General features: G+C 38.9%; 1 protein-coding gene across 21 annotated transcripts in view; it reads left to right on the plus strand.

Moving 5' to 3' along the window:
* The window catches only part of PCDH15 (protocadherin related 15), an 811,115-nt gene that overhangs the window by 474,437 nt on the left and 324,120 nt on the right, over positions 1 to 12,558 (plus strand). For 17 of the 21 annotated variants that reach the window (XM_063340181.1, XM_063340176.1, XM_063340174.1 and 14 more), the window contains 2 exons: positions 2,411 to 2,425; positions 3,128 to 3,193. The exons of 1 other annotated variant lie outside the window; for it this stretch is intronic. In XM_063340181.1, the coding sequence (XP_063196251.1) occupies positions 2,411 to 2,425; positions 3,128 to 3,193 (81 nt within the window). The remainder of the gene's footprint in view (positions 1 to 2,410; positions 2,426 to 3,127; positions 3,194 to 12,558) is intronic. 3 more of the 21 variants (XM_063340196.1, XM_063340192.1, XM_063340191.1) reach the window with 1 other exon arrangement.

Here is a 12,558-nt window from a genome sequence, read left to right on the forward strand (position 1 = left end):
TGTGTAAGACTACCATTTTTAATTTATCTGTTCAGTGTATGGTGATGAACGTGAAACTAAGGCTGTGGCATTGGCATTATTAGGTTTGGCCTTTGAGAAGGGGAGAGAGGGGTGACAGGCATCTTAAAAAACCAATCTGATAATTGGCCAGTACTGCCATGGTTGAAATTAAATGAAATAATCTCTAAACGCTTAACTATGCAATAAAACTACACATTTCTTCAGAAGTTTTTTATTGGTGCCATGAGGATAATCCACAGCGAGACTTATACTACACATCCTGGTTGGTTTTTTTTTTTTTCCTCCCCTAGATATAGAAATAGTTTTGCCTATTGGTCTGATTTTCATTGAAATGTACCTCATGATAAATTTTATTGCTTCACCTGCTCACACTTGCAATAAATCCTCTGCAAATCACTGCACTTAAACTGTACAGTCTGCCTTTTCTCTGAGACTCTCCTTATCCAGATTTCAGTGCTGAACATCGATTATAAATGTACTGAATAACTGCTTTGATTATAATTCTGGAAATCCTGATGTATTGGGAAAATGGGTCCTGTGAAAATGCTGCTAACATGTGCTAGACTTGTAATTTTGAAAATTTGCTTATTGAAGAACAGAGCTAGAGTTTGGCCTGATTTGGGTGAACTTTTCATTGAGACACCCAGAAAGGAGAAAACATCTTTATGGAAACATAATAATGGGGGGAAAGCTCATTCAGTTTTAAAAATAAATAAAAATCATGCTTATCCTTTTGGTAAGGCATATGCAATTTTTAGAAATAAAAATTGTCCCTGCTTTGGATTTCTTTTTGGTTGTGTGTGCGGTGATAGCTGTTCAACGGTGAATAGCAGAACCAGTCATGAAAACAAAGCCTCAGTAAAAGTTTGTATGGGTGAGCTTCGTTGCCTTAACAGAGAGTTTGTTGAAGGGTCATTCAGTTAGCCAAATCCTAAACTTCCAGAAAATTTTAATGCATGCCTCTGGAAAAAGGTTAGAGTTGTGTCTGTTATGGTCCTATTACTTTTATAGCATCCAGTGAAAAAAATAAGAACAAGGAAAAAAAATAAATCCATATTTCATGCAGATATGCAAACATTGGTTATCTCCCCACATGAAATGCTCGTAGGAAACTACAATGAAATGAAAGACACAGTTTTTCAGATGATCTCTTTGCTCTGTTAATGCCTTCAAACAAAAAAGCTTTAAAGTCATCAACAGAAAATATTCTATTTTTCTGTATCAAACTAGAGCATATAAGAATAAAAGAAAGAAGTACTGATAATTGGTCATTAAATAATTTAAATTAGACTGCTTAGGATAGCAAACCCAAGTGGGTTTGGGAGACTCTAGAAGCGGTGGCGAAGGAGAGTGAGCGAGTACCCACACAAGCTCTCTGTGCTTTAACTATGGAACAAGGTTTGCCTGTTTGTCTTTTTAAAAAAAAAAAAAAAGTTATTAGAGTGTGACTGTATTATCATTACTATTAATTCAGGTGTCATTCAGGCTCTTCATGCATATGAACAGCCTCAAGGAATGGTGTGCTGCCAGTCCTTACCCTTGGTGTTTAGAAGTTTGGTCTTGCGGTTGAACTCATGAGCTGAATAGCAAAGCTGTTGCTGGAGGAAATTACTGTGCCACGGAGTTGTCCTTCAGAGGCTTCACCTAAGCAGAGATCTGAATAAATCCTTCACTGTTTTGATCTTTCTTCGTAGGTCTTGTCTGTGCCGGGGTAATCATAGTCTGTAATTAGCTGCAGCGCAATTCTTTTGAAGTCGATGAATGTGTAATTTTTCTGTAAGCTGGGAAATAGCATTTTACCTCGGCTTGCTCTTTTGTTCAATTTACAGATGGTTTTCTTTTGGGATTTTTGTGTAAAGTGTTTAGCGCTCTCTCTCTCAAAAAAAAAAAATATACAGTGATACTCCAGCATTTCTTTCCTTGGCTAGAAACTAATTAGCTGCTGTCATTTCTTACAAATGGGGTGTAGCCATCCACGTGGCCGGGGCCGTGTCGAGAGGATCAGAGGGGTGTCCCAAATGTGCGCTGCGGTCTCATATGCAGTTCTCCAGGGTGAAATGGGAAGGAGAGTGGTTGTCTCTTATCACACTGTTTCAGTGGTACTGTGAGGCTCTTTGAAAATGAGAAGCGCTTCTTAATTAACTTTTATTTCTGTGTGCTTTAAGGAGGTAATATTTTTCTTCTATTTAATGTAGAAAACCAAATTGTTCACAAAGTACAGTCATCACATGTAGTATACATGCTTTGATACACCTATGCATTTGCTAGCTCTGCATGTACTGCTTTTATGTCTTTGAACCTATCTTTTGAGTAAACCAACCAAATCTTACTTATTTTCTTTCGTTATTCTGCTCTGCTTTCATTGATGACTCTAAACTTTTGACTCCAGACTGGCAATATGAGGGTAAGATGGCAAAATGTAACTTCCTGAACATTGCTCGTCTGTTTTTAATTTTTATTTTCCTTAGAACATTATTAAAATTCTGTTCACTCTCTTTAATTAGATCCTTTTGTTGCAATTAAATACAGATTATGTTTGTTTCTGTTCTGAAGCTTTTAATTACGATCTATAGCTTTTAATCATTCCTTTATTATTTCTTTGGGTTAAATTACCATCGTATACTCTCTGTCCTGAAGGACTTGTCCTTCACAGAGATCCCTGGTGGTATCTCTAGAGCAAGACACGAACAGGTTCATAGTGTAGCCATCCGACTGTATTGTGGTGGTATGTCACGACGATTCAGTGTGCGTGTGTGTTCATGACGTGGAAAGGAAGGCTCGCATAAGAGAGAACAGAACAAACCATGTTAATCTTTTGCTGTTTAAGTGTTTGTTTTAAATGTGGATCAGCATCTGAGATGTTAAATCATTTGTCATCAGATTTTCCCGTGCTTTATAAAGTTTGAGTAAGTGATGAGCAAACAGCTCAGATTTTGATCCTCCGTGAGTGTAACTTAGTGAACAGTTGTAGCTCCTACATACATCGTATGTAAGTGAATATTTGTCTTCAGTATACTGATTATGCCAACTTGTTTTAAAAACAGCAACAAAACCCCCAAGATCCTTCTTCTGGAATTAGAAATAACTTCTCTTTTCATCTTTATAGATTGCAAATTGGCCAGAACAGGTCCTCCAGCCACAATAGTTCCCATTGACGAAGAAAGTCGTAACGGTGAGTGCACCTCGGTTTTCCACGCGCCGCCTTCAGTTACCCCGCGTTGGCTGATCAGGGTGTGGAGCAGCACGTGGGGCAGTTGGGTGGCCGCGTCCAGCGCAGCAGTGAGCACCGGTCCCAGAAAACCTGTTAACTAACGGGGATTGCGGGTGGAAAGGTGACAGTGGCCCAAAATGCTGAGATGTGTCATTTCTCCCTTAAAACGATACATTTTGATGACTTGGTCTTTGACTCCAGACAGCGCTTGTGAATACGCATTTAGTTTTAACAAGTATGTAGACCACAATTATTTGTAATACAGCAGTAGTCTAGCTCCCTGGTTGCTAATACGCCAACTTGTTTTTACTGTCTAACTTGTTATGTCAGTGAGATGTTACCGAAGGCAAAGTCGTGGCCAGTCTTTGTTTTTGGTGTGGCTAGGTACAGCTGAAACCTCCTTGCTCTGAAGTTTAATGGGAGCGATAATGTTGCTGTCTTCTGGGTTTCACATACACCTTTTAGAAGGTTGCTTGTTGTTTTGCTCGAAGTTTAGTAACAGGAGTTTGTGAATACCTGAAATAGCAGAACCTGCCTGCACTGAGTCATGGAAAATGTGTAAGAAAATTAATGTCTTTTTTTTTAGCTCTCTTTTCAAATGATACTGTTCTCTAATTGCTGATCTGTAGTCCATTTATGCAGCGTTCTGTGACGTGATGAAGTGCTTTAACCCCGTTAGAGTCAACACTTTGCACAGGCAGCTTTTATTCCTGATATTAAGTTACTACTCCTTCCTGATTTTTATTTTGTGATTATTTATTTTTCTTAACCTCATAAGCTAGGCACAGTTGTGTGCTGCGTGTGGACATGATTTATCACATACGGCTGCTTGTAAGGGTGAAGAAAGTCCAGGTCACGCTGGTGGAACCCCTCTGCTTTGGGGGAGCTGCTGTTGCAGTTGCTCAAGTCAGATAGATAAGGGTGTGCAGGTTTTACTGGTAAGGAAACCAGCCACAAGCAGCTCTGTTAGTTGGTACTGGAGTAACTTTTAAAAACAGACTGTTTTCTTCCTCCTGTGCTGAATTTTCTTGCAGTAGTGTCTGCTGAAACTAGAAACTGATGACTGGTCTCAACAAAATGAAATTCCCCCTGGTAGTCATGGCCACATACTGAGCAGGACTCTTCCTGTGTGTTTTGGTTTTTTGTAATGCAGCCTGAGTGCCATAAAAGTAACTTGCACGGTGCAATATTAATTTAGAGTAGAAAGCTGTATCATGTTTATAATCATGCTTACATCAAGTGAAAAAAACCCAAGTGTTTTTCTTCTCAAGTGTTTAAACGGTGTGTGATCACAACATCCATGATATGATAGGTGTTACTCTCTAATAGCAGAACGTCTGTGTGTAATCTGTGGTGCAGTATTAGTCAATTATCATTAAAATAGTTTGGTATATCTGGTACCTAAATAGTTTAGGGGTCCAGAATCAATGTTGTGGGTTTTTTCTGTATCTTTTTCAACGTATGTGCTATAGAAGGAGTCTTGGGGTTTGATGCTTATGAAATAATTGTTATCTGTAGCACCTTGTTGGGAAGGCATCAAATATTCTGGATTATACATAGGTAGTACTGGCGGGTTTTATAGCACTTTATTCGTACATGCTATCAGCACTCAAGTTATTTATTTGGAGAATGTGGTGGGAACAACAGCCAAAACTAAGGCTAGATGCTGACCGTACAGTCACGTGAAATATAAACAAAAATTTAGAGAAATAAAGAACCTGCAGCACTTGAATTGAACGGCATAATAAACTTTATTTCTCAGCTTTCTAATGCTTGATTCAATGTTTGATAAAAATTGGAAAGTTAAAATTTCTGTTCAAACTAGCCAGTCCTGCAAGAAAGATGGTTAAATTGAGTGGCGGGGAGAGGTATGAATTTCCTTAATGCTTTGCATGTGTCTGCAATGATTTAAAATTATCTATTTTGCTATGAATTCTTATGAACCATTAACTCCCCATTAAAGAAGTGGAGCTGGAAGTAGAAACTTCAATTCGCATTGCAGTTAATGGAAGCGACACACCTCATCTGTAAGTCACAATATGCATTAAGTAAATGGGTCTCCTGGGAAGGCAGCTCTTGAGTTGAAATATCCTTAAACCTTTCGCTGTCTTTGTTGAAGTGGTAAGTTGTGTCCTCCCCACAACCATGTGTGACTGAAATTAATGAAGGTGAAACCTCGGTAGAGTGTAGAGGGTCGGCGGTTGAGTCGATGCTACTACTCGTGTACTTCATATTAAATAATTGGTTTTCCACGAGTCTTGCTTAAAGTGAATGTAGGTATTTCAAAATAGAAAAGTAGTCACAGCAAAGGGTACGGAGCAGCTACCAGCAGATTTCGTTTTCCAGCTTTGTGCGTGTCTTCAGGTTCAGGGCAAATGCTTTATCTTGCTAGAGTCACGTTTGAATCTGTGCTGATGATGGGTATTGCTGCAACTGAACGTGTATGAGCACATACCTGTGTGCAGATGGGCACACACACGCGCATATATGTATCGGGGGATTAGAAGACTCACTGATCAGGTAATGCTTTGTCACTTGGTGCTGCCTGCGTGCAACTGCACCCATCTCTTGGGTTGGGTTTTTTTGGCCTCTTATTGTGGTCATGTTCATGTGCTTACAGAATATGTTTATAAGTAGGGTCTGACTATGCAAAATATCAATACGTTATTGTTAGTTGTGCTCTTTTAATATGCCGATGTTTTGGTTCTAGGCAAGCCAGTGTTGTACCCTGATGGGTCACTGCCATTTGGGTATGGTGTCAATTTGTGCTCTACAACACTGCCCTCGGCAGGTTTCCTTACATGTTTTATGCTAGAGCTACAGCTTGAAATGACTAGTGAAAGAAGCAGGCAGAGAGCTGAGTCATCACCAGTAGATGATGGGCCTCAATTGGATTTACAGAATGACCTCTTTTACACTCAGTGGAAATGGTTTGGTTACCAGAGCTCGTCTCTTGTAGCCTTTCATCCTTCCTGTGCATTAAAAGATGGATCCCTATCAATGGTAAAGGGTTATATGTAAATCAAAGTAGCTCTGCCACCAGAAAACCTTTGTAAAAATCTTGAGAAGGGAAGAAAAAGAGGATATAATGGGGAATAAGGAAGGTCAGGTAAAGCAGTGTATTGTGATAAGTAAATGTTTTAAGAGCAGTTTTTGATACATTGGGAGCTTTGGTACAAGGCTTGGATGTTGCTGTGTTATACGGCTTGCAACCTAAAAGTAAAAATCACGGATATCAATGCCAGGATCAACGCGGTGAGTATGTTTACTTGTGCATGTGAATTCACTAGAATACTTTATGAAAAACGATTTCAAATCATTTGCCATTCAGCCTCAAAATCAGCAGTATATAGCTGTTAAAGTGATAGTGAAGCTGTAGTGAGAGAGATTTGGATGGTACGCGGATTATATGTTATACAACATTTCCAATGACCAAACAAACAAATTGTACTGAAATTGCCAATAGATGCAGAGAAACAGTCTACCTACTTTTGTTCTCATATATAGAAATATGTCACTAGATCACTTAAAGTATGAAATCTAATCATGTTATTTTAATTCCTTGCTCTGCAGTGTAGCTTTCAAAGGTCTGTTGTTGATGTTGGACTGTCTCTTCTAAGGTTTCAGAATTAGGATCTCCAAACAGTAACTGAGTTAACGCCTCTGTGGGACGTTTCATTTCATCCAGTGCACATATTCGTCAACTTCTGGCAACTGAATAAACAGAAAATCCTGCTTTTAGAAGTTTATTTTTAGTTTCACTGTGTGGAATGTCACTTGGCATACTGAGTTCACTCATTTCTAATTTACAAAAAGTCTGGAGACCAGCAAATCTCAGGGAATAAAAATATTTCACAAAATAACTATTCCTTGTTTTTTAAGTCAGACACACAGTTAGCATGTCTGACCTTTAAATATCTCCTTGAGCGATCAGCATAGATGTTAGAATTTGACAGATTCCCACCCTTGGATTAATATATTTATATCAAGTAATTCAGGTACAATAGTATGTTAGATTATCATTGTGTTCCTGTGAAGAATCCTAGAAGGGATGCACTTTACATTTCTTAAGGTCTAAATGAATTTTTTTTTTTCATTTTTCCTTTGTTTAACTGAATGGGTGATAGTATTAGAGATCATATTAATGGCAAAAATTTAACTTTTCTAGATGTACAGGGATTTTTTAATAGGCAGAGAGTTATTTTCACCCATGGATTTATTTTTTTTTAATTACTGAATCTGAGTCTTGGTTTTAACTTGTTTTAGAAATTTAACAAATGAGACTAGTTCATACTTCAGACTTTTTCATTGCAATTGCACCCCAAATTTTTGGGGGCCTTCATGAAGAGCTGCCTGTGCCTTTTTCCTTAAGATGAGCATACTGAAACACTAAAAGGCTTTGAATCTTTAAAAAGGGTTTTTAATGGAAAGTAGACTATTGGGAAATGACTTCTAAAAGAGGCAAAATCAGAATCTGCTAGATATGACTGGTTTGAATAGGATTTGGAACAAAACGCAGAGGTTGGGGCGAGAGAGCAAGCAGTGATGCAGCTTCTTGGCAGGACGTTGGGTGGCCTCGCGTACAACGTGAGTGCGCAGACACGACAGCTCTACCTCTGTGTCACCTCTGCTTGATATTTGCCTTTCCGTGTTTTATTTCAGGGTAGCTACAAAGTTAATAGAATATGGGCAAGTACTATTCAAATTTTTACAGATAGTTGCTTTGGGTATAAGTATTACACTTAGCTAATAGCCAGTATGCTGGCCAAGTGCCAATGTGGAGATCAGTCCAACTCTAAAAGATCTACCCTAGTGTGAAGAAGAATAAGAACTGGTGTCTTGGTAATGCGTTCATAAGAAAAACTCTATAGTTATGAATATTTTGTTTGTGTTCTTGCCTATCCTACATAAATCAGTAAATGTTCTTCTGCTTTTGATTTTATTTTTGTCTTTTTGTTTCTCCCCCCTCCCACCGTTATGATGGTGTAGACCATCGTTGGACCGTCTCCTCAAATTACATGATCTCTTTCTCCTCTCCATACATAAATCTCTGTAATCCTCACTGGGGATGTTTGGTATTTGTGTAAACACAAGTAAATGTGGGATTGAGCTTTCGTGGCTGTAGGTGGGTATGGTATTACTTTCATATCTTTTCATCTTCCTGCTATCTTGGCAGCAATCTCTGGTCAGCCTCGCGTCCTGGGGAGGCAGAGGGTCTGTGATTGCTCTGCAAATCCCCATCAGTAACTCCCTGCAGCGGGGGATTAAATGGGAAATAGGACACAAATACACAGGAACCCAGGCTTTGGGTTTTTTCCTGGTACTGTTGGAGGAATTTGTTTTCAGTTTAATTGTATGTAATGCTGGAGGAATGGACTTGATTACTAAAGCACAATGACAATGTCACTGCAAATTTCCGTGCCATACCAAACTATTTTAACTTGTTTTTCGGTGGCAATTGACAGGGATTGAAGAAAATGTCTCCAGAGGCACAAAATCTGTAGCCTCTCTTCTGAGACGGGCTTAAGTGTACTAATACATTTCCTATGTACTGTGTGTGATGGCTTCCCAACAGCCATTACTTAATTCAATTTTCAGTGACTACCTGTGTGGGCTACAATTGAACTAATGAGCCTTAAAGATGAAGGGTCCTGCTGTCCGTCTCCTGCGTGGATCTGTATGCTGATTCCAGCCATTTTCTGATTTGGAAAGTTGCTGTGGTTGAATGCAGGTGTATAGAGAGTGGCATTTCTTAAGAGTTGTGGCTCTACGGTCTTTTCCTACTTTGCTGTTGCAGAAGAAGGATGAATTAATGACTTGAAGGATGAGAAGGTGCTTCAGCATCTTAATTTCTTCAAGTACACCTTTTATACAGAACTAACAGTCTGACATTATTGCTGTTTTGAAATTCCTTTATCTGAGAATTTTTTGGCTTTGCAGTTGAATTTTGAACGTCAACCAAGGCTATATAATTGGTTTAAAATAGCATTTAACAGGTTTTCATTCAATTGCTTCAGTTAATGCCAGTCTAAGTTGTGCAATTGTCTATATGCTTATGTGTCCACACATAGATTTTTCTCACATCTTTAGACAATCTTACAGCTGCCTAAAGTATTTGTGAACATTTTTCACCAGCTGTGGAAAGTATTCCTTTTCAAATGAATTTTCACCAAACTGGAATCCGGTTTCCATAGCAACAGAGATGTGGTATGTTGTTTATATGTATGATAAAATTATTGCAGCCAATAAATAAGTTTTTGAATGAAGTACTGTCATGCTGTACAAGGGAAAGAGGAGTCCAGTCAACTTTGCTTCTAAACCACTGGCTTCTCTTCAACTGTAAAACTACTTGCTCTTATTGTACAGATAGTGCCACTTTCTCAGGTCCCACATGTGCATCTGAGAACACTTAAATAAGTCTAGATACTTGTCGGCCGAGGGTTGCAGTTCAGTTAGCTGCTAATACAGTGTAGATGACTAAAATGATTGTAGCGTTGAGTGTCAGTAGCCTTTTGCTGAATTTGTGCGTGCTGATGCTGTTCTGTGCTCATTAATACTGGGTTTGTGCAACATTAGATTAGCCAGCAATGCAAATCTGATCTGGATCCGGCCCAGGCACATAATAACATTTTGTCAAATTAGGGAACGCAGTATGGAGTTTATTCTGGCTCTATGTTTTTATATAGGAAGAAAAATGATACCTTAGATCTAATATCTGCCAGATTAACTAACTTGTCAGAAGTTGTTACCCTTTCAGAACGTTTTGGACAAATTTTAATGAGAGGAGTGGATTTGTATTGATTTGTGTAGGCCATGTGGCTCTACGGTGCTAGGGCTGCTGCTGAGGGCTGAAGACAGAATTTACCACATTGTAGAGTGCCGTATGGTTCAACCCCGTCGTCCCATGCCCAGGCTCATTTGCGAGCGCGGGTGTTTCCTATTGACGCTCCTCTAAGTCATCCAGATTGAACCAGCTGTTGCACGGGCTGGTTTTGGAGGAGCCTAGAGTGGCTCTGAAGATACAGTCAGATGCTGAGACCACCCAAAAAGGAGCCCGCAGTTGGTGTTCACGGCCCTGGCAAATACTGGCTCTAGTTCTGGATCGCTCAGGACATCACTGCTATTTAGGAGCGTGTTGGTTAGACTTGGAGAAAGGGGTTCGTTTGGGCCATAGGAATCCCTTGGGAACAGTGCATGATCCAGGACAGTTTCAGCAATAGCATCGGAAAGGGACATAGTGACTTCTGCTGCGCTCCTTGGCTTTGGGGTGGGAAGTGCGCAGCGGGGTGCAAGTGCAGGGGTATCTAGAGAGACCCGATTGTAGCTGACTTGGTTTATTCTTCTGGCAGAACTTTACTTGACACTCAAGGATTTTCTGAGTGCTCTGGTCCAAGTATTGTCCTCAAATTTCTTCATGATGGAGGAAAATCGGCTAATATGCCACAGCTTAACAGCGTACTTTCGGACTGTTCCTCTTTTTCTGTCATGACTTGCCTGCTTGGTTGCCAGAGATAGAAATTGCCTTCTTCTGTATTCAGAGATGCAGACAATTAATACTAAGGCTTATTTGGTCTTAATCAGCTGTCCCAGGAATCATTATCCAATGCAACAATAGGAATATTATCAGAGCATAGCAAATATATATTTCAAGAAAAGGTAAATTGCCTGGAAGAGTGTAGTTGCTGTTCTTGTCAGGTGAGAAGGCTTAAAGTTGAGCACATAAAGGGTAAGAACTAGAAGTTAGAAAATTCTATTATGCTCGGCTAATAAATGTCTTCAACAAGATGGAATATGGAATTATTTTTTTTTTTAAACATGTATTTGTGGTTTTCCTCCCGATCTTCATGTTAGCAGCTGGCTCGTACGTGTTGGTGCTCAGCTCGCTGTCTCAAGTTGTTCAAATCACAAGGTAAACTACTGCAAGAAAGGATCAGTTCTTAGCTGAAAAATTGATGTAGTTCATAATTTCACGAGATGGAAGAAGAGGCCTAAATGTATGGAAAATATTTTTGTTTCATTCAAGCCTGTTTGTTCGTTTCCATTCTGAAGTTAGACATTCTTAGGATTTTGGTATTAACGATTTGAAAAGTCATGAAACAATTTGGTATCTCATGCTATCTTTATACCACAGATTTAAATTCACCCTCACGTATTTTTCATGGAGGACAAATGTGTAAAGACTGAAGAAGCTGTAAAACTGATGAGCTTATTATTCTACTTTTATTCATGAGCACAGACATCAGTGGTGGCTGGTATTTAAGCAGAGCTTTTGTTAAAGATCTCTACAATTCTCCTTTTTTTTTTTTTTTTTTTTTTTTAAATTATATCTTTTAAGAAAAATATCGAAGTGCCAGAAAACAGGAGATAGTTTAGGGTGGAAGTAGGGGAGAACAGAAGCCATCCTTTTAGAAAAGGATTAATTTATTCTTGAGGATAGAAAATACAGTTAGTAAGTGATAAAGTTGGAATTATTTAAAATCTTTTTATGCTGTCAGCTGTCTAGAAAAAAAATATCCTAACTTGGTATTGGTGCCCTTGGGGAGGTGTGAAATAGAAGTCCTTAAATTACCTTCAGGGATGAGAGTTCTTTTCCCCCTTATTTTCATCACTGACTGTCTTACCTACCTCTGTATGCTCTTAGGATTTGTGTGTGGCCATCACAGCTGTTTGTTTTCCATGGCATTGTCTGTGTGGACGATCACGCGTCACGTCTTGGCTCAGGTTGCATCTGCTGAAACCTTCCTTGTGCTGACAACTTACAACTGTCTCGGTGTACCCACAGGCTAGTTCAGCTGCAAGCTATGGAGTTCTGTTCACTAAATATTGAATAACTGTAGGAGTAATTAGCACATCAGGCAAGACCGCAGCCCTTCCCTGGTATTGATATTTAAAATGACAAAAATGTGGGATTTAACTCCATTTTGAGGTAGGTATAATTTTTGTGAATAATGATTATACTCTGTAATGCTGAAGCCTTTTCAAAATGCATATGAGATTTACTTTTTTTAGTGGAAATTCTCCTCGGAGTGATTTAAAATTTTCTGAGCAGTTCATCTTTGACAGTTTGAGTATTTAGAATAAATTATTCAAATTATGGTACTCGGTCCATTCATATTCCCGAGTTGTCAGTTTACCTTTGCAAATGAAGAACTGCATATTTCAACAATTTATTTCTTTCATATAATTTTGAAACATTGAATGCCATTTTACTAGCAATATTCTTTGACTGTCTTCTTCTTTACAGTTCTGCTAAAGCAGTGCAAGAATAGGAGTATTTAATAGGTTTTAAACCTGCTTAACATCAGTTTTCCTCCAGGGAGTGGGAG

The sequence above is a fragment of the Chroicocephalus ridibundus genome, chromosome 6 (assembly GCF_963924245.1).
Source record: "Chroicocephalus ridibundus chromosome 6, bChrRid1.1, whole genome shotgun sequence".
In the NCBI taxonomy this organism is placed as follows: Eukaryota; Metazoa; Chordata; class Aves; order Charadriiformes; family Laridae; genus Chroicocephalus; species Chroicocephalus ridibundus.